At 37.2% G+C, this 19,621-nt stretch overlaps 1 protein-coding gene across 1 annotated transcript; it reads right to left on the reverse strand.

The window, feature by feature from the left end:
- Window positions 1-1,890: 1,890 nt before the first annotated feature.
- On the reverse strand, window positions 1,891-3,079 carry LOC103582020 (olfactory receptor 10W1). Its single transcript, XM_008563709.1, has one exon. The coding sequence runs from the start codon at window positions 2,953-2,955 to the stop codon at window positions 2,011-2,013; it is 945 nt and encodes a 314-aa protein (XP_008561931.1). The 5' UTR covers window positions 2,956-3,079; the 3' UTR covers window positions 1,891-2,010.
- Between the last annotated feature and the right edge of the window lie 16,542 nt (window positions 3,080-19,621).

Consider the following 19,621-nt stretch of genomic DNA (forward strand, 5'->3'; position numbering starts at 1 on the left):
TCTTTATCTCACCAACCTAACAATTGGTATTTGAAAACATAAATTTAAGACAGCATTCTATTTCTTTAAACTGTAATTATTTAACCACTACTTTATTTTAGAGAAATTGAATTGTTAGATTATTTTTCGTTTTTATATATAATAGTATAATAAACAACCTTTGTCTGATTATTCCCTGTTTGCACCTAACACTCAAGGTCCTTCTTTTCCCTGCCCTGTGTCCCAAGAAGTGGACCTCTGTGGACTGAATCAGCCAGTCTCCCTGCCTTCTTGCTGCCAGTGGGGTTTGGCCAATTAAAGACAAGGCAAGAGATGAAAGGCTTTGAGCAGAGACAGGTAGGGGTATTTACCTCCTTGCGTGGCCAAGTTCTGTCAATAGTTGATTTATTTTTCTAAAGCCACAGTTCCTACCAAGTGATTTCTCCCCGTAGATATAGCTGTCACTATATCTGATAATACTGTACCCTACTTTTGTTTACTTTTATTTATTTATTTTATCAGTATACAATTTAGTTGATTTTGTGTCTCTTTACCGATTCCTCCCTCCCCACTCCCTCTCCTCCTCCGACTCAGCAACATCATATCTGTTCACTTGTCTTAACAAGTTCAAGGACTTGTGATTGTTGTGTCTTCTTCCCCGCCCGCCCCATTTGTTTGTGTATTTATTTATTTATTTATTTTTAGCTCCCACAAATAAGTAAGAACATGTGTGTACCCTACTTTTGCCTTTTAGGTCTAGGGGTGATAATGGCTTCCCGATATTGCTAGTATGTAAGTGCATTGCTATGTCTTGTTGGTTCCCTCACTCACAACCACTGCAGATAATTCCTTTATTACTTTTTTTTTTTCAGTTAAAACCTACTGAATGAGTCATCTCTTTCCAGCTGATAGTGGAATACAGTCTTATACTTGCCAGTTTACATTACTTTAGGTTCATTCACTTATATATTTCTTTCCGGGGAGAGAAATTGTTGACTCAAATGGTAGAAACATTTTAAAGGTTGTTGGCACGTATACATAAATAGTATCCATATAATTTATGACATTTTTTCAAATAACAAAATTAAAAAATGGGCAAAAACCATGAATAGGCATTTCTCAAAAGAAGACATGCAAATGGTCAACAAGCACATGAAAAAATGCTCAACATCACTAATCATCAAGGAAATGCAAATTAAAACCACAATGAGATATCACCTTACTCTAGTTAGAATGGCTGTTATCAAAAGGACAGAAAACAGTAAATGCTGGTGAGGATGTGGAGAAAAGGAAACCCTTATACATTGTTGGTGGGATTATAAATTGGCACAGCCACTGTGGAAAACAGTATAGAGTTTCCTCAGATATCTAATAATTGAACTACTTTAGGACCCAGCAATCCCACTACTGAGTATATACCCAAAGGAAATGAAATCAGTATTTTGAAGAGACACCTGCACTTCCATATTCATAGCAACATTATTCACAATATCCATGAGATGGAATCAATCTAAATGCCCATTAATGGATGAATGGATTAAAAAAAACCAAAACTGTGCTATATATACACAATGGAATACTACTTAGCTATAAAAAGAAATGATATCCTATCATTAGCAGCAACATGCATGTAACTGTAAATCACCATGTTAAGTGAAGTAAGCCAGATAGAGAAAGATTAATACCACATGATTTCACTCATATGTGGATTCTAAAGAAAAAGTGGTTCTCACAGAAGTAGAGAGTAGAATAATTGTTACCAGAGGCCAGGCAGTGGGGAGGGGAACCTATGGATTAACAGGTACAAAGCTATGCTATCTACCTTAAGCGAATCAATGTATGGTATATGTATTTATCAAAACAATACACTGTACCCCACAAATATGTACAAATAAGTGTTAAAATAAAAAATTCCTTTTTAAAAAATCCATTTTAATATCATCTGATGTTAACTGGAGAAATCCCAGTTGCATAGAGATTTGCATGTGCTGGAATCAAACCTTTGCCTGATGGGCTGTACCCTCCAGTATTCTAGCTTTTCTGGGAATGGTAATGCCTGGTAAGAACCCTCCCTATGGCCCCTTTCATCTCACTGTTCCTCAGGGTGTAGATGAGTGGGTTGAGCAGTGGGGTTCCCATTGTGTACACCAGTGAGATGAACTGATCTTGCTTGGGGTAGTAGCTGGAGTTGGGGCGCAGGTACATGAAGGCACAACAGCCATACTGCAGCAGCACCACAGTGAGGTGGGAGGAACAGGTGGAGAAGGCTCGGTGGCGGCTAGCTGCTGAGTGGATCTTGAGCACAGCAGCCACAATAAAGGCATAGGAGGTGGCGATGAGGAAGAAAGGGACAGCAATGGCTAGCACGGCTGCCAGCAGCACTGACTGCTCGTGGATGTGGCTGTTGGCACAAACAAGATGCATGACTGGTGGCACATCACAAAAGAAGTGCTCGATGCCCCGAACCCGGCAAAATGGCAGAGAGAAGATGAAGGCCACCAGCTGTAAGGACAGGAACAAGCCAATGACCACAGAGGCCACAACCAAGCGGACACAAAGAGTCAGAGTCATGATGAGAGGGTACCGCAAGGGGTGGCAAATGGCAACATACCGGTCATAGGCCATGACTGCCAAGAGGAAGCAATCAGCACTGCCAAATCCAATGAAGAAAACCATCTGAGTGGCACAGCCCAGGAGGGTAGTGGTCTTCTCTGACTGTAGGGTGTTGGCCAGGATGTGGGGCACCACCACAGCAGTGTAGCATATTTCTACCCCTGAGAGGCTGCCCAGGAAATAGTACATGGGCATGTGCAAACGGGCTTCTGTCCGGATGGACACCACAATGAGGATGTTCCCGGTGGTGATAAATGCATAAACCAGGCTGACCCCAAGGAAGGACAGGATACGCAGCTCTGGGCAGGAGGGATAAGCCAGGAACACAAACTCCATCAGCACTGAGCTATTTTCCCAGGTCATTGGGCTAACAGCTCTTCTCTGTTAAGAGTTACAAGAACAGAAGGAAGAATTAGACTGACAACATATTAGTTCACACTTTGAGCCATAAATTTAATCTAAGCAGGGTTGGAGTTAAAAACAAGAAGGGTCAGTTTCTACCAGTTTCTCCAAGTTCTTTTTTCCTCCACTTTTACTGAGTCTTTCTACATAAGTATCCACAGATAAATTTGTAACTGCTAAGTGTTGGGCCAACCAGTTTCTACCAGTTTCTACAAGTTCTTTTTTCCTCCACTGTTACTGAGTCTTTCTACATAAGTATCCACAGATAAATTTGTAACTGCTAAGTGTTGGGCCAAATTATCTAAGAGCTATTGAGGAATAGTAGTAAGGAAGTGGGTGAAATTCAGGAACTGCTCATAGAAGGACTGAAGTGAAAATTAAACTTCTTGGTGAATTCACAAGAAGGTGTCAAGGAATTCTTCGGGCTAATAGTCATTAAGGTGAGGAAGGGAAGCCATTCATTCATTCATTCATTCATTCATTCACTCATTCATTCATTCATTCACTCATTCATTCATTCACTCATATGTTTATTTACAATCAATGTCTCGTGAGGTGTTGAGTCAGTGATATGTGGATGTAACTCTTAAAGGTTTGGGACATGATGAAAAATGAAGAAAGAAAAAAAAAGGGCTAACATAAGCCTGATAATGTTAGAGATAAGCCTCAGAAAACAAAGCCCTCTCTACTCTTGATTTTCCTAGTCTTATCCAATCAAGAGAAGTATAGGACTTGAAGGGAACAGGGTACTTTATCATAGGGTTCCTCCTGGCTTGTGAAGGGATGGGAAAACGTGATCAAAAGCTGCTGAAAATCTAAGATCCTTTCTGTGAGTTTGTGGGATAAATACGGAAGACCAAGCAAGTTCCCATTTCCATATTTATCTTCCCTTTTAAGGATCTGACATGAAATCTGGGAGGAGCCCTCTAATGTCTATGAAAATCCTTTTTACGAACAGACGTATCTTGAGAAGGATATCCATTCCACTTTTCCCAGATCAACTCATATTCAAGGACATAGAAAAGAGATAACGTGTGACCTTGTTTCAACTTGCCAACTTTTAAATATTTCCTCTTATTCAATTTGAGCTTTGAGAAAAAATTTCTACCCAGAAACACTACTTCTGGTAAAAATCAGTCACATAGACCCATCTCAGTGTTACAAGCATGGAGACAAATGTGAGTAGAGGCTGTCACAAATATCAAGAGTGTGAATGACTCTGTCATTTTTCCAATAGCTAATAAGCAGTGTCTATTTCATTCATTCTTTCCCCTTATATGAACTTCAATAATACTTTGATTTCTAATGTCACTTAGCTTATTGCACATTTTCCTATACCATGTGGCGGAAGGGCAGTGTATCAGTGTGAAATCAGCTGGGAAATTAAATTTGGTTTGAATAATTCCATATATTGGCTCCTAAATGCTAGGTAATGTATAATTTCTTTGAGTCTTGTGTCTTTATTTGAAAAAAGGGGATAATAATTATACTTAGTTCAAAGGGTTGTTGCAAGTTTAAATGAGATAATAACAGAAGATATCTACCACAGTGACTAGTCTGTAGTAATAGCAATCTAATAAAAGATAACCATCATTATTATTTGTAAGTTCAAGGGCCACCATCCTGCCTTATTTATATTTTTATTTCCCCATATCCCCAAGCATAATGTTTTTCAAATTGTAGACACTCAATAATATGTTGAACGGATACATACACTGTGAAAAACATAAATCATTCATACTTTTCCCCCCCATTTTTCTACTTTCACTTTTAAGATTATTTCATAATCAAATCACTTGTTTAGGAGCCACTAAGGAAAACTTCACATCCAACATTTAGACTGCACTGTGGAAAAAATCTTGTCACTCAAGCACATAGCATATAGAAGCCTACAAAAAACAGACATCTAAAGGCTAGTCTACCATCTATATTATGATGAAGGACTTTGAAACCCATGTAATAATGATGACTTCTTTTTTTTTTTTGACTGGTAAGGGGATCGTAACCCTTGGCTTGGTGTTGTCCGCACCACGCTCAGCCAGTGAGCGCACTGGCCATCCCTATATGACTGGTAAGGGGATCGTAACCCTTGGCTTGGTATCGTCCGCACCACGCTCAGCCAGTGAGCGCACTGGCCATCCCTATATAGGATCCGAACCCACTGCCTCGGCGCTACCAGTGCCACACTCTCCCGAGTGAGCCACGGGGCCGGCCCAATAATGATGACCTCTGAGGATTTTATTATAATTCATCACACTTGTACCATCTTTTTTGTTTTATGTATTTTTAGTTGACAAATAGCAATTGCATATATTTATGGGGTACAATGTGATGTTTTGATACATGTATAAATTGTGGAATGATCAAATCAGGCTAATTAGCATACCTATCACCTCAAATATATATCATCTTAATGTCACTCTCCAGTGTCTATAATAAACTATTTACATCAGAGCTATCACAGGTCATGGAAGGGACCTCAGAAATTGCCTCATTCAGTCCTCTATTAGATACATGAATCTCCAATATAATCTATGAACATCATGACACTTTCAATGCCCAGGGAATCCCATTACCTCCTGGCTTTTGCTTGCTCCATCATTGGAAGACTTGACTTTCTGAAAGTTCTTTCTTGTGATTATCTGAAACTTACCTCTGTGCAACTTCTACATGCTTATTCTGTTCCAAATAATGTGGCCATTTTTACATGAACAACTTCAGATACTAAAAAGCTTTTATCCTGCAGCCCTAAGTTTTCTTTCCTATTTCCTTTTGATATTTCTCACACGACATTGTCTTGACATGTCTCACAAGTTTAGGTAAATCTCTCATTTTAAATATCTGCTTGGGGCAGATCAGATCACAGGAATTGTTACATTAAGTAGATCTGGACAGGCGAAATAATAGAGTTCATGGATCCAGGAGAGTGAAAACCATCATATCAACCTGCTATTCCAAGTTGTTACTAAATATGCTGCATAGGACCAAGGTAAGGTAAATACACTTCAGCATCATCACTAGAAATCTTCCTTTGATCTCACTGCATCTAGGTCAAATCCCACATCATAGTGTCCTCTTCCTTCTTACCTCTCCAGATAGCTCTGCCCCAGTTGGCAAGAATGTCCTGAGAAACATTATCTCTGTCCATTTTAGAAATCCAGATAGTCTAGGCTAGAGCAGCTCTCCAATTGTCTAGTTAGTGTGACATAAAAAAGGGGTTAGTGGATTTGGCATTAAACAGACCAGAGCTAGGATCTCAGTCTACTATTAATAGCATGATCCTCTGGGCAGATCATCTCACATTAATTTCTGTTTTCTCATGTTTAAAAGATGACAATAATAGTACTTACCTAATGGGGCTGTGATGAGATTAAATGAGATAAAGTATTTAAAACAATTGGTTTGATGTATGAAACTTAATAAAAATTTTCTTTCCTTCTTTCTTTGTATCTATTAAGAGTATGATATTAATGATATCTGCTTCATGGGATTAAGTAACATATCATATGAGAAAAAAGTTTTATTAACCCTTAAACTTTACCTAAATTATATTTATTTAGTCCCTCAACGTTTCTTTGACAGAGATTAATTATTACCATTTTAATCAGAATAATTGGGCTTCCCAGTGAATTCAGAAGAACACCATAAGTCATGGACTAAACTAGCTATGAGATCCTGGAGTCTAGGCTTGTAGAGCCATTACTCACTTTTCTAACTCAGTGTCAGAAGGTGCTGGAATGTTGCAAGTCTGCGAGGTACATAAAGACTTTCTCTTACCTGCAACATGAGAAGAGAGAGAATTATAGTTAGCCAGCCTCTGCAGTTATACTCATAAAAGACAGGACTTAGCAGGTGATGTCTGGCTGCTCTGGTGGATAAAGAAGGGAGGGCTATGAGCTTGGAGAGTCTGCCCAGTGGGACTAAGCCTTTATGTAACCTTCTAAACAAAAGCCATGAAAGGAATAAATGGCTTTGTCATCGAGGGTCTTGCCTCATAAGTTCCATTTCCCAGAAGAAGGTAGCTTGGTGATTGCTGATCTCCTCCCTTGTTACCAGATAACGAGCCCAAACTAAAACTTTCTCTGCTTGGAATCTCCTGTCACATGGAAGGTCTGGAATATGCTTGTCAAAGTAAAGACCTGTATTAAACCTGTTAGGAACATTCTCAATGTTCAAGATAATTTCCTGTGTTTACTCCCCCACCAGACTGCCATAGCTGGGGCTTTGTCATCGAGGGTCTTGCCTCATAAGTTCCATTTCCCAGAAGAAGGTAGCTTAGTGATTGCTGATCTCCTCCCTTGTTACCAGATAATGAGCCCAAACTAAAACTTTCTCTGCTTGGAATCTCCTGTCACATGGAAGGTCTGGAATATGCTTGTCAAAGTAAAGACCTGTATTAAACCTGTTAGCAACATTCTCAATGTTCAAGATAATTTCCTGTGTTTACTCCCCCACCAGACTGCCATAGCTGGGTTTAGCTTTAGTACCAAATTATTATTGCCCTGGAGAGCTGAGACCATATATTGTGTTTTATCTTTCTTCCATGGAGCTTAGCATAGTGCCATATTATTAATAGGACCTAGTTTAATACATATCAAATATTTCACTTTTCCCATGACATCTTTCTTTGTTTAACTCTCCTTGAGCAGAGAGACTCCCATAGGTCTTAGCAAATTAGCTTAATTCCTTTGAAAATATGTTGGTTGGTTATGTGTATATAAATGCTTATATAGACAAGTGCCCATTTATTCAAAGATAATTCCTCTGCATATGCCTAAAGTGATTAATATTACAGTCATGCACAGCATGATGACATTTTGGTCAATGACAAAAGGCATATATGGCTATACCATGTAATCTAGGTGTATAATAGGCTATACCATCTAGATTTGTGTATGTTGTTTGCACGATGGTGAAATCATGTAATGATGCATTTTTCAGAATGTATCCCCCTTGTTAAGTGATGCATGACTGTAGTTCTTTGATGTGTGTTTGGGGAGGTGTGTGTGTCTGTGGGCAAGATGGTTGAATCCCAACAGCAGGAAGGGCTGAGATGTCTGAGATGTTTAGAGGCTTCTGAGGAATAGTCAGTGCTAATAAATGGAGGAGAGGGGATGGGAGGGTTAGGAAGCAAAATGTGTTGTGTCTACGACATACCAAGCATTGTAACAATTACTATAGCTAAGTTTTATATTGCACTTACTGTATTTCACACATGTTGCATATATTAACTCATCTAATCCTTACAACAATGCTGAGGAGGAGGTACTATTAGTATCTCATTTATATATTGTGTCATTTAATCCTCATAAAAACCCTGCAAGGTGAGTATTACCCCCCTTTTTACAGGTAAAATTCAAAGGTAAAAGATTTACAGAATTTGAGTAATTTGTCCAAGAATAGATGCAGCAAGTAGTGGAGATGAAGTTTGCCTGATCTTAAAGTGTATTCTCTCCTCTACGTCAAGCTTCATCATTCACATTGCACTTAATTGCTTTTTAGTGAAAGTATTACAAAGATGAACCACAATGTGGCTTACACAGCCATATGAGGTTTAACCCCTCCTAACTTCTAGCCTCCTCCTGACTCTTCTCCAGTGACCCTATCTTTCTTTCAGTCCCTTCTCACCATGCTTTCTCCCACCACCAGCCCTTTGCATGTGCTGTTTACTCTTCTTGGAATACTCTCCCTTTTCTCTCTACCTAAGTAGCTCTTGCTTATCCTTTGTCCTAGTTTCCATCCTCAGAAAAGACTTCTCTGACCTCGGTTATGTCAGAGTCAAAAGCACCTTTCAGAATGTTCCTTTTAGAATATCACATATCTCTCCTCATTGCTGCAATTTTGCATGTATTTGTGTGCTACTTGATTAGCTTCTATTTCCCCTAGTAGTGCATAAGCTCAATGAGGGAGATGACCAAGTTTCCTTTTCTTCAACTTGTATGTATGTATTGTACAAGTAACAAAAATCTAGACTAGGATTTCCTAACCTGGATGCTGTTAACATCTTGGTCTGGATAATTATGTGTTATGGGGACTGTCCTGTAAACTGTAGGATGTTTCATAGCACCCTGGTTTTTACTCACTAAATGACAATAGCATTAGTCCTTATTTTCCTGCTATGATAAAAAATATCTCCAGACATTGCCAAATGTTCCACTGGGAGACAAAATTGCCCCCAGCTGAAACTATTGGAGTAGACATGTAGAAGATGCTGAAAAGTGTTCATTGAATGATTGAATAAATAACTCAGGTTTGGATCTGGAACTCTATAAGAATGAATCTTTCAACCTAACTCAAGATAAAAATGGGGAAGTTGGTAGGTGAACACAGAATTATATCTGGTCTATATGTTTTTAAGTCTTCTTTCCATACCTCTATGATAGTCCAATGCATTCTCCTCACTGTTTTAGAGATATCTCAGTTAAATGAATGAAGAATGTTACCTGGAATCAGAACTTTCTTTCCCTTATCTGTTCTAAGAAAACACTAGCAATTCTTCCTTACCAACTCTCTGTTTTGAATAATATAAATTAAGGCCTGTATGTGTGAAAGTTTTCTTCAGAAGTGAATTGTCTGTGTGAGTCCTTGCTTGGTAAAATGAGAGAACAAGTGAATAGCCCTACAACTCATGCTGTAAGCGTAGGACGGAGGATTTTGACTGTGCGGATATTAGGGTTCCTTTCACTTTCTTGAATAATTTCTCACTGTGGTCTAGTACCTCAATGAGTGAAGCATGGCATTTCACAGCAATAATGATGTTAATATTGGCCTGCTGCTTCCTGACTCCAAGTAAATGTCTAGAGAATTTGTTATGGAATGGGAAATTGCATAGTGTGATTGCATCAGAAGGGGCAGGGAAGAATGCTGCTGCTGTGTGCTCTCATGTATGTGTGAAAAATGCAACATCAGGGAGGGGGTTTGGGGAGTGATAGGTTGGGTAAAGAGCTAAGGAAAAAATCACGATTTGTAATAATGAATATGCTAATAACAAATAATAAAAATTAAAAAGCAACATATTTGATGTCTCCCATACTATATGATGAAAATATTTTTATTATGTAACCTACATTAGTGACAGAGTGCTACTGCAACTTTTCATTTGGTAGATATATGCATTAGTTTGCCAGGGCTTCCATAAAAGTACCACAGACCAAGAGGTTTAAACAACGGAAATTTATTTTCTCATAATTCTGAATACTAGAAGTCTGAAATCAAGGTGTTAGCAGGGTTGGTTTCTTCTGAGGCCTCTCTCCTTGGCATGTGATGGCCGCCTTCTCCACACGTCTTCATAAGGTCTTCCCTCTGTATGTATCTGTGTCCTAATCTTCTCTTCTTAGAAGGATACCAATCATTATGGGATTAGGGTCCACCCTAATGACCTCATTTTAACTTAATTGTCTCTTTAAAGATCCTGTCTCCAAATACAGACACGTTTTGAGGTACTGGGGGTTAGGACTTCAACCTGTACAATTCAGTCTATAACAATATGTATGTGTTAAAATGGGGTAAAATACATCACACTAGGGAAGTCTCTCCTTCAACTTTTCTCCATCAAGTCATCACCTGTCCAGAGTATCTCTACACTTAACGCTACACACTCACATGTAGATATGCAAGTAATCACTTGCTGTGTCCTAATCTTCTCTTCTTAGAAGGGTACCAATCATTATGGGATTAGGGTCCACCCTAATGACCTCATTTTAACTTAATTGTCTCTTTAAAGATCCTGTCTCCAAATTCAGACACGTTTTGAGGTACTGGGGGTTAGGACTTCAACGTGTACAATTCAGTCTATAACAATATGTATGTGTTAAAATGGGGTAAAATACATCACACCAGGGAAGTCTCTCCTTCAACTTTTCTCCATCAAGTCATCACCTCTCCAGAGTATCTCTACACTTAACGCTACACACTCACATGTAGATATGCAAGTAATCACTTGCACTCACACATACATGTGCGTGCAAAATATCAGACCACAACAAAATAGAAAGTGATGAGGCTTTGAAATGACCTTGAGCTGGTTTGCATCCTGGTTCAGCCATTGGTCACCTGTAAGCGCATGGGGTGCTCTTAGAGTCATTGCCCCCAATCTCACAAGTACCCACATTCCCATTCATCATTGGTCAAGGGGAAGAACACTTGGAAAAGTAAATGAAGCAAACTCAGATATCCCTGCAATAATTCTATTTTTTTTTGCCCTGATTTACAGGGACTGGATTTAATTAATCCCAAAGGGAATTTGGGTGAAAGAAGTAGAGACTACTGGCATACTTTTCTTCAAGAAAGCTGATATCTTTAAAGATCAAACTTAAAAACCAAAAATTGAATAAATTGAGAAATGTCAGTGGTGTTATCAATGATCAGTGCTGACAACCTCCTTGTGGGGTTATGCAAATGCCATCGTTTTGGGAACTTTCATGTCCTAGTTTAGACAAGCAAAAAACAAAAACAAGAACTTCACAGAGAAAGTCTTTATGGATGGTCACTGGAGATGTGGCCTCAACAGCTGAAACCTAAGGATTATCAATAATGGTCCAGAAGATCAGTAAAAATGAAGATAAATAAAGTCTTGTATCATAATGTGGGTTAATGTAAGAAGATTTGATGTACAAATGTTTAATATATAAACTTAAAAAAAATTGAAATATAATTGATTGTACATATCTGTGGGGTACAGAATTGAATATCAATACCTGTGTGCAATATGTGATGCTCCAATCAGGATAATTACTGCATTTATCATCACACAATGTGTATGTAAACTTTGGTTTACATAGACTCACTGGATGTTTGTTTCAATTGGATATTTCTGCATTCTTTGCAGAGAGACCGATCGGTTGGTTGAATATAGGAGCTTGTGGGGAGCAATTTCCCCAAACACTGCCAGCGATTCTGATGCAGGAAGCCAGCTGACAGCCCTTGTTTCACAGGAACTCAAGTTTACACTAGAACTAGTCTGATCACCCTACTATTTTTTTTATTATTATACATACCTGTGGGGCACAACATTGATTTTCAATAATTGTGTACAGTGTCTGATGGTTAGATCAGTATAGTTAGCTTACTCATCATTACAATACACAATCATTCTTTGTGTCCGTTGACCAATTCCTCATTAGCCCCCCTCCCTTCCCTTTTGCCACCTCTAGTTTTCTTAAAGTCAATGCATTACAGTGATTGTTGTTTCTTTCTTTCTTTCTCTCTGTCTCTCTTTATTGTTCATCTATTTATTTATGGATTCAGCTCCCAGTTATGAGTGAGAACATGCAGTATTTCTCTTTTTGTACCTGGGTTGTTTCACTTAAAATAATTTTCTCCAGGCTCATCCACATTGCTGCAAATGGCAGAATTTCATTTCTTTTAATGGCTGAGTAGTATTCCATTGTGTATATATACCACAGTTTCCTTATCCAGTCATCCATCAATGGATATTTAGGTTGGTTCCATTGCCTAGCTATTGTAAATAGAGCTGCAATAAACATGGGAGTGCAGGTATCCCTTTGAATTGATGTTTTCCAAACCTCTGCATATATCCCCAGGAGTAGGATTGCTGGATCATATGGAAATTCTCTCTGTAGTTGTTTAAGAAACCTCTCTACTGTTCTCCATTATGGCTTTACTAATTTACAGTCCCACCAGCAGTGCAGGAGGGTTCCTCTCTCTCCACATCCTCACCAACATTTGCTATTCTCTGTCTTATTTTATAATAGCCAGTCTGATTGGGGTAAGGTCATATCTCAAAGTGGTTTTGATTTGCATTTCCCTGATGATTAGTGATGTTGAGCATTTTTCATATACCTGTTGGCTATTTGTACATTTGCTTTGAAAAATGCCTATTCAGTTCCTTTGCCCATTTTTAAATTGGATTATTTGTTTTTTTGCTGTAAAGTTGTCTGAGCTCTTTGTATATTCTGGATACTAATCCCTTGTCAAATGCATATTTGGCAAATATTTTCTCCCATTCTGTAGGCTGTCTTTTCACTCTATTGATTGTTTCCTTTGCTGTGCAGAAGACTTTTAGTTTGATATAATTCCATTGTTTATTTTTTCTTTCTCCACATCCTCACCAGCATTTTTTATCATCTGTCTTTTTATAACAGCCAGTCTGATTGGGGTGAGGTGATAACTTAAGGGGGTTTTGATTTGCATTTCCCTGTTGATTAGTGATGTTGAGCGTTTTTTCGTATACCTGTTGGTCATTTGGATGCCTTCCTTTGAGAAATGTCTATTCAGCTCCTTTGCCCATTTTTTAATTGGATTATTATTATTTATTTTTGCTATAAAGTTGTCTGAGCTCTTTGTATATTCTGGGTATTAATCCCTTGTCAGATGCATATTTTGCAAATATTTTCTCCCATTTTGTAGGGTGTCATTTCACTGTATTGATTGTTTCCTTTGCTGTGCAGAAGCCTTTTAGTTTGATATAATCCATTTATTTATTTTTTCTTTTGTTGCTTGTGCTTTTGGGGTGTTATTCATAAAGTCATTGCCCAGTCCTAAATACTGGCGTATTTCCCTTATGTTTTCTTCTAGGAGTTTTAAAGTTTTAGGCCTTATATTTAAGTCTCTAATCCATTTTGAGTTGATTTTGGTATATGGTGAAAGTACAGATCAAGTTTCCTTCTTCTACAAATGCATATCCAGTTTTACCAGCACCATTTATTGAAGAGGCAGTCTTTTCCCCAATGCATGTTCTTGGTGCCTTTGTCAAAGATCAATTGGTTGTAAATATGTAGGTTGATTTCTGAGTTCTCTATTCTGTTCCATTTTATTATTACTTTTAAGATTATTTTAAAATCAAATTACTTGTTAGGAGCTCTTAGGGAAAACAAATTTGCATCCAACATTTGGGCTACAGTGTGGAAAAAAAAATCCTATTCTTTAAGGACAAAGTATGTAGAAAGCTGCCACAAAAAATACCTGTAGACTATGCTACCATTCATATTATGTGGGGGGCTTTTAAAATTTGTGTCATAATGATGAAATCTGAGGAATTTACTGTAATCAGTCCACTCATATCTTTATGGTGTGCTCCAAGGTCTGTAATAAAATATTTAGATCAGAGATATCAGAGGACATGAATTCTTAGTACTAAAATGGATCTCAGAAGTTGCTTAGTTCTGTCCCCTATTAGATACTTAAAACTCTAATATAGTATCTGAGAATTACGGCAACTTAATTAATTAATTAATTAATTTTTCTACTTTTAAAATTTATTATTTATTTATTTATTTTAAATTTAATTTTATTTGGTTTTACTTTTTAAATCACAGTGTACTTGATTTTCATGCCCCTCTACCCATTCCTCTCCACTCTTTCCTCCCCGCCCCCATCATAGCTGTGCACTTGGCTTAAATACCTCAAGGAATTTTTGTGGTTATTTTGTCTTCTTCCCCCCACCTTTTATTAGTTTGTGTGTTTATTTATTTATTAATTTTTAGCTCCCACAAATAAATGAGAACATGTGGTATTTCTCTTTCTATGCTTGATTTGTTTCACTTAATATAATTTTCTCTTTTTCTCTAAGTCCATCCATGTTGTTGCAAATGGTAGTATTTCACTCTTTGTGTAAATATACCACAGTTTCCTTATCTACTCATCTGATGATGGACATTTGGGCTGGTTCCAACTCTTGGCTATTGTAAATAGTGCTGCAATAAACATTGGAGTACAGGTATCCCTTCAACATTTTAATTTCCTTTCACCTGGGTATATTCCCAGCAGTGGAATGGCTGGGTCATATGGTAGATCTATCTGTAATTGTATTAGGAACCTCCATATCATTTTCCATAAAGGCTGCACCATTTTGCAGTCCCACCAACAGTCTATGAGATTTCCTTTTTCTCCACAACCTCTCTGGCACTTATCATTCTCAGTCTTTTGCATATTAGCCAACCTGACTGGAGTCAGATGGTATCTCAAAGTGGTCTTGATTTGCATTTCCCAGATGCTGAGTGATGTAGAACATTTTTTCATGTGTCTGTTGGCCACTCATGTATCTTCCTTTGAAAAATGCCTATTCAGCTCCTTTGCCCATTTTTGAATTGGGTTATTTGTTTTTTTGCTGTAAAGTTCTTTGAGTTCCTTGTATATTCTGGATATTAATCTCTTGTCAGATGCATATTTTGCAAATATTTTCTCCTGTTTTGTAGGATGTCTTTTCACTCTGTTGATTGTTTCTTTTGCTGTGCAGAAGCTTTTTGGTTTGATATAATCCCATTTGTTTATTATTCCTTTAGTTGCCTGTGCTTTGGGGGTCCTATTCATGAAGTGTGTACCTACTCCTACTTCCTGGAGTGTTTCCGCTACATTTTCTTTAAAGAGTTTTATTGTTTCAGGATGTATATTTAATTCTTTAATTCATTTTTAGTTGATTTTGGTATAGGGTGAGAGATATGGGTGTAGTTTCATTCTCTTACATATGAATATCCAGTTTTCCCAGCACCATTTGTTAAAGAGGCAGTCTCTTCTGCAGTGTGTAGACTTGCTGCCTTTGTCAAAGATCAGATGGCTTTAGGTGTGTGGGTTGATTTCTGTATTTTCTATTCTATTCCATTGATCCATGTATCTGTTTTTATGCCAGTACCATGCTGTTTTGGTTATTATAGCTTTGTATTATAGTTTAAAGTCAGTTAGTGCTATGCCTCCAGCTTTATTTATTTATTTATTTTTGCTCACGATTGCTTTAGCTATGCATGGTCTTTTTAAATTCCATATAAATATCCACATAGTTTTTTTCCATTTCTGAGAAAAATGTCATTGGAATTTTGATGGGGATTGTGTCAAATCTGTAGATTACTTTGGGTCATATGGGCAGTTTCACAATGTTAATTCTTCCATTCCAAGAGCATGGGATATCTTTCTGTCTTCTTGTGTTCTCTTTAATTTCTCTCAAGAGTGGTTTGTAGTTCTCTTTGTAGAGATTTTTCACATCCTTGGTTAGCTTTATTCCTAAGTATTTTATTTTTTGGTGGCTATGGTAAATGGTCTAGCTTTCTTGATTTCTTTTTCTGCGTGTTCACTATTGGAGAATAGAAATGCTACTGATTTTTGTGTGTTGATTTTGTATCCTGCGACTTTGCTGAAATCATTTATCAACTCCAAGAGTTTTTTGGTAGAGGCTTTAGGCTGTTCAATATATAGGATCATGTCATCTGCAAACAGGGACAATTTGACTTCATCTTTTCAAATCTGGATGTCCTTTATTTCCTTCTCTTCTCTGATTGCTCTGGCTAGTACTTCCAACACTATGTTGAATAAGAGTGGTGAGAATGGGCATCCTTGTCCAGTTCCTGTTCTTAAGGGAAAATCTTTCAGCTTTTTCCCATTCATGATGATATTGGCAGTGGGTTTATTATATGTGGCCTTTTGGTAGAGGCTTTAGGCTGTTCAATATATAGGATCATGTCATCTGCAAACAGGGACAATTTGACTTCATCTTTTCAAATCTGGATGTCCTTTATTTCCTTCTCTTCTCTGATTGCTCTGGCTAGTACTTCCAACACTATGTTGAATAAGAGTGGTGAGAATGGGCATCCTTGTCCAGTTCCTGTTCTTAAAAAGCATTCAGCTTTTCCCCATTCAGGATGATATTGGCAGTGGGCTTATCATATATGGCTTTAATTGTATTGAGATACTTTCCATCTATACTTAACTTGTAGAGAGTTTTATCATGTTAGAATGTTGAATTTTGTCAAGTGCTTTTTCAGAATCTATAGACATGATCATATGGCTTTGTCTTTGCTTTTATTGGTGTGGTGTATCACATTTATTGATTTGCTTATGTTGAACTAACCTTGTATTCCTGGGATGAATCCCACTTGATCATGGTGTATAATTTTGTGTATGTGTAGCTGTATTCTGTTAGCTAATATTTTATTAAGGATTTTTGCATCTCTGTTTATCAAGGATATTGGCCTGTAGTTTTCTATTTTTGTTGTATCTCTGTCTTGTTTTGGTATCAGGGTAAAGTTTGCCTTATATAATGAGTTTGGGAGAATGGCCTCTAATCCAATCAGTCAGTCTGTGTTTTTTTGAATCTTTTAGAACATTTTGTAGAGAATTGGTGTCAATTCCTCTTTGAATGTTTGGTAGAACTCTGCTCTGAGCCCATCTGGTCCTGGGCTTTTCTTTGTTTGGAGCCATCTGATAACAGTTTCAATCTCTTTTATAGATATTGGTCTATTCAGATTTTCTACAACTTCTTGCCTCAGTTTTGGTAGTTTGTATGTGTTCAGAAATTTATCCATTTCCTGCAGATTTTCAAATTTGTTGGCATATAGTGGTTTATAGTAGTCTCTAATGATTCCTTGTATTTCTGAGGTGTCAGTTGTAATATCACCTTTTTCATTTCCAATTTTTGTTATTTGGGTCTTCTCTCTTCTTAGTTTGCATTGCTAATGGTTTGTTGATTTTATTTATCTTTTCAAAAAACCAACTTTTTGTTTCATTGATCTTTTGTTGTGTTTTTTGGGTTTCTATTTCATTTAGTTCTGCTATGATCTTAATTCTTTCTTTCTGTCTGGTAACTTGGATTGTTCTTGTTTTTCTAGATCTTTAAGGTGAAGTGTTAGGTTGTTTATTTGCCATATTTCCATTCTTCTGAAGTAAGCATTTAATGCGATAAATTTCCTCCTTAGTACTGCTTTTGCAGTATCCCACAGGTTTTGGTGTGATGTGTGATTATTTTCATACGTTTCAAGAATTTTTTTGATTTCCTGCTTAATTTCCTCTTGGACTCATATGTCATTAAGTAGAATATTGTTTAATTTCCATGTGTTTACATAGTTTCCAGAGTTTCATTTGTTATTGATTTCTAATTCTAATCCATTGTGATCTGAAAAACTACATGGAATATTTCCAGTTTTTTTGAATTTGTTGAGACTTGCTTTGTGACCTAACATGTGGTCTATCCTGGAGAATGTTCCATGTGCTGATGAGAAGAATGAATATTCTGAAGTTGTTGGATGGAATGTTCTGTAGATATCTTCCAAGTCCTATTGGTCTATTCTTTAGATCTTGTGTTTCTCTATTGATTTTTTTTCCTAGATTATCTGTCCAATATTGAGAGCGGGGTGTTCAGGTTCCCGGCTATTATGGTGTTAGTGTCTATCTAATTCTTTAGATCTAATAGCGTTTGCTTTATAAATCTGGCTGTTCCAACATTGGGTGCATATATATTTATGATTGGTATGTCTCCTTGATCCCTAGATCCTTTTATCATTACATAGAGGCCATCTTTATCTCTTTTAATAGTTTTTGCCTTAAAGTCTATTTTATCTGATATTAGAATAGCTACTCCAGCTCGTTTTTCATTTCTATTTGCATGATATATCTTTTTCCATCTTGTCACTCTTAGTTTATGTTTGTCTTCACGGGGCAGGTGAGTCTTTTGAAGGCAGCATATTGCGCATCCATCTTTTTAATCCAATCAGTCAGTCTGTGTTTTTTTGGGTGGGAAATTGAATCCCTTTACATTTAGAGTTATTATTGAAAGGTATTGATTTACTCCTAGCATTATATTGATTTTTGTTTAGATGTCTTAAGTACATTTTCCTCCTTTCTTTCTAATTTTCTGTTTGCCTTCTGTATTTTTTGGTTTCTTGGGGAGGTAGATAAACTTTTTAAAAAAATTTATTGTTAGCATTTTTGTTTTGCTGGTAGGTTTTGTTCTTTCTTGAATATTCATGGCAGTGATGGTTGTTTCTGAGGTATCAAATACAGTACTTCCTTGAGAATTTCTTGTAAGGCTGGTTGTGTGGTAGTGAATTCCTGCAGTTTTTATTTGAGAAATATACTATCTTTCCCTCATTTTGGAAGGATAGCCTTGCTGGGTAAAGTATCCTTGTTTGGCAATTTTTGTCCTTTAGTATTTTGAATATATCATACCATTCTCTTCTGGCTTTTAGGGTTTCTGATGAAAAGTCTGATGTTATTCTGATTGGGACCGACTCCCTTCTAGGTGACTTGCCACTTCTCCCTTGCAGCTTTTAAGATTTTCTCATTGTCTTTGAGTTTTGCCAATTTGACTATCATATGTCTTGGAGAGGACCTTTTGGGGTTGAATATGTTTGGGGATCTTTGGGCCTCCTGAATCTGAAGATCTGTGACTTTCCCTATACCTGGGTATTTTTTCTGCTATTATTTTATTGAATATGTTTTCAATGACATTCCCTTTTTCTTCCCCTTCTGGAATACCCATGATTTGGATATTTGAGCACTTAAGTTTGTCTGTTACCTCTCTCTTAGATTTTCTTTGATTTTTACAATTCTTTTTTCTTTTTTTCTGGTCAGCCTGTGTTAATTCAAACAGCCTGTCTTCAAGGTCTGAAATTTTCTCTTTTGCTTGTTCTATCCTGCTGGTTAGACTCTCTGTTGTGTTTTTTATTTCCTTGAATGAATCCTTCAGCTCCACAAGCTCTGCTACATTCTTTTTCAAGGCATTGATTTCTTTATACTTTTCTTCTTTCAGATCCTGCATGTTTTCTCATTCATTGTGTTGTCTAACTGAGTTTTCTCGTATCTCATTTAGTTTCCTTAGAATTTTTTTATTTTTTATTTTGTCAATATACAATGTGGTTGATTATTATGACCCATCACTGAAACCTCCCTCCCTCCTCCCTCT

This window comes from Galeopterus variegatus, unplaced genomic scaffold, assembly GCF_000696425.1.
Source record: "Galeopterus variegatus unplaced genomic scaffold, G_variegatus-3.0.2 Scaffold14650, whole genome shotgun sequence".
Classification (NCBI taxonomy): domain Eukaryota; kingdom Metazoa; phylum Chordata; class Mammalia; order Dermoptera; family Cynocephalidae; genus Galeopterus; species Galeopterus variegatus.

Coding starts and splice junctions, on each gene's coding strand:
- LOC103582020 (XM_008563709.1), bottom strand. CDS start 2,955: ATGACCTGGGAAAATAGCTCAGTGCTGATGGAGTTTGTGTTCCTGGCT.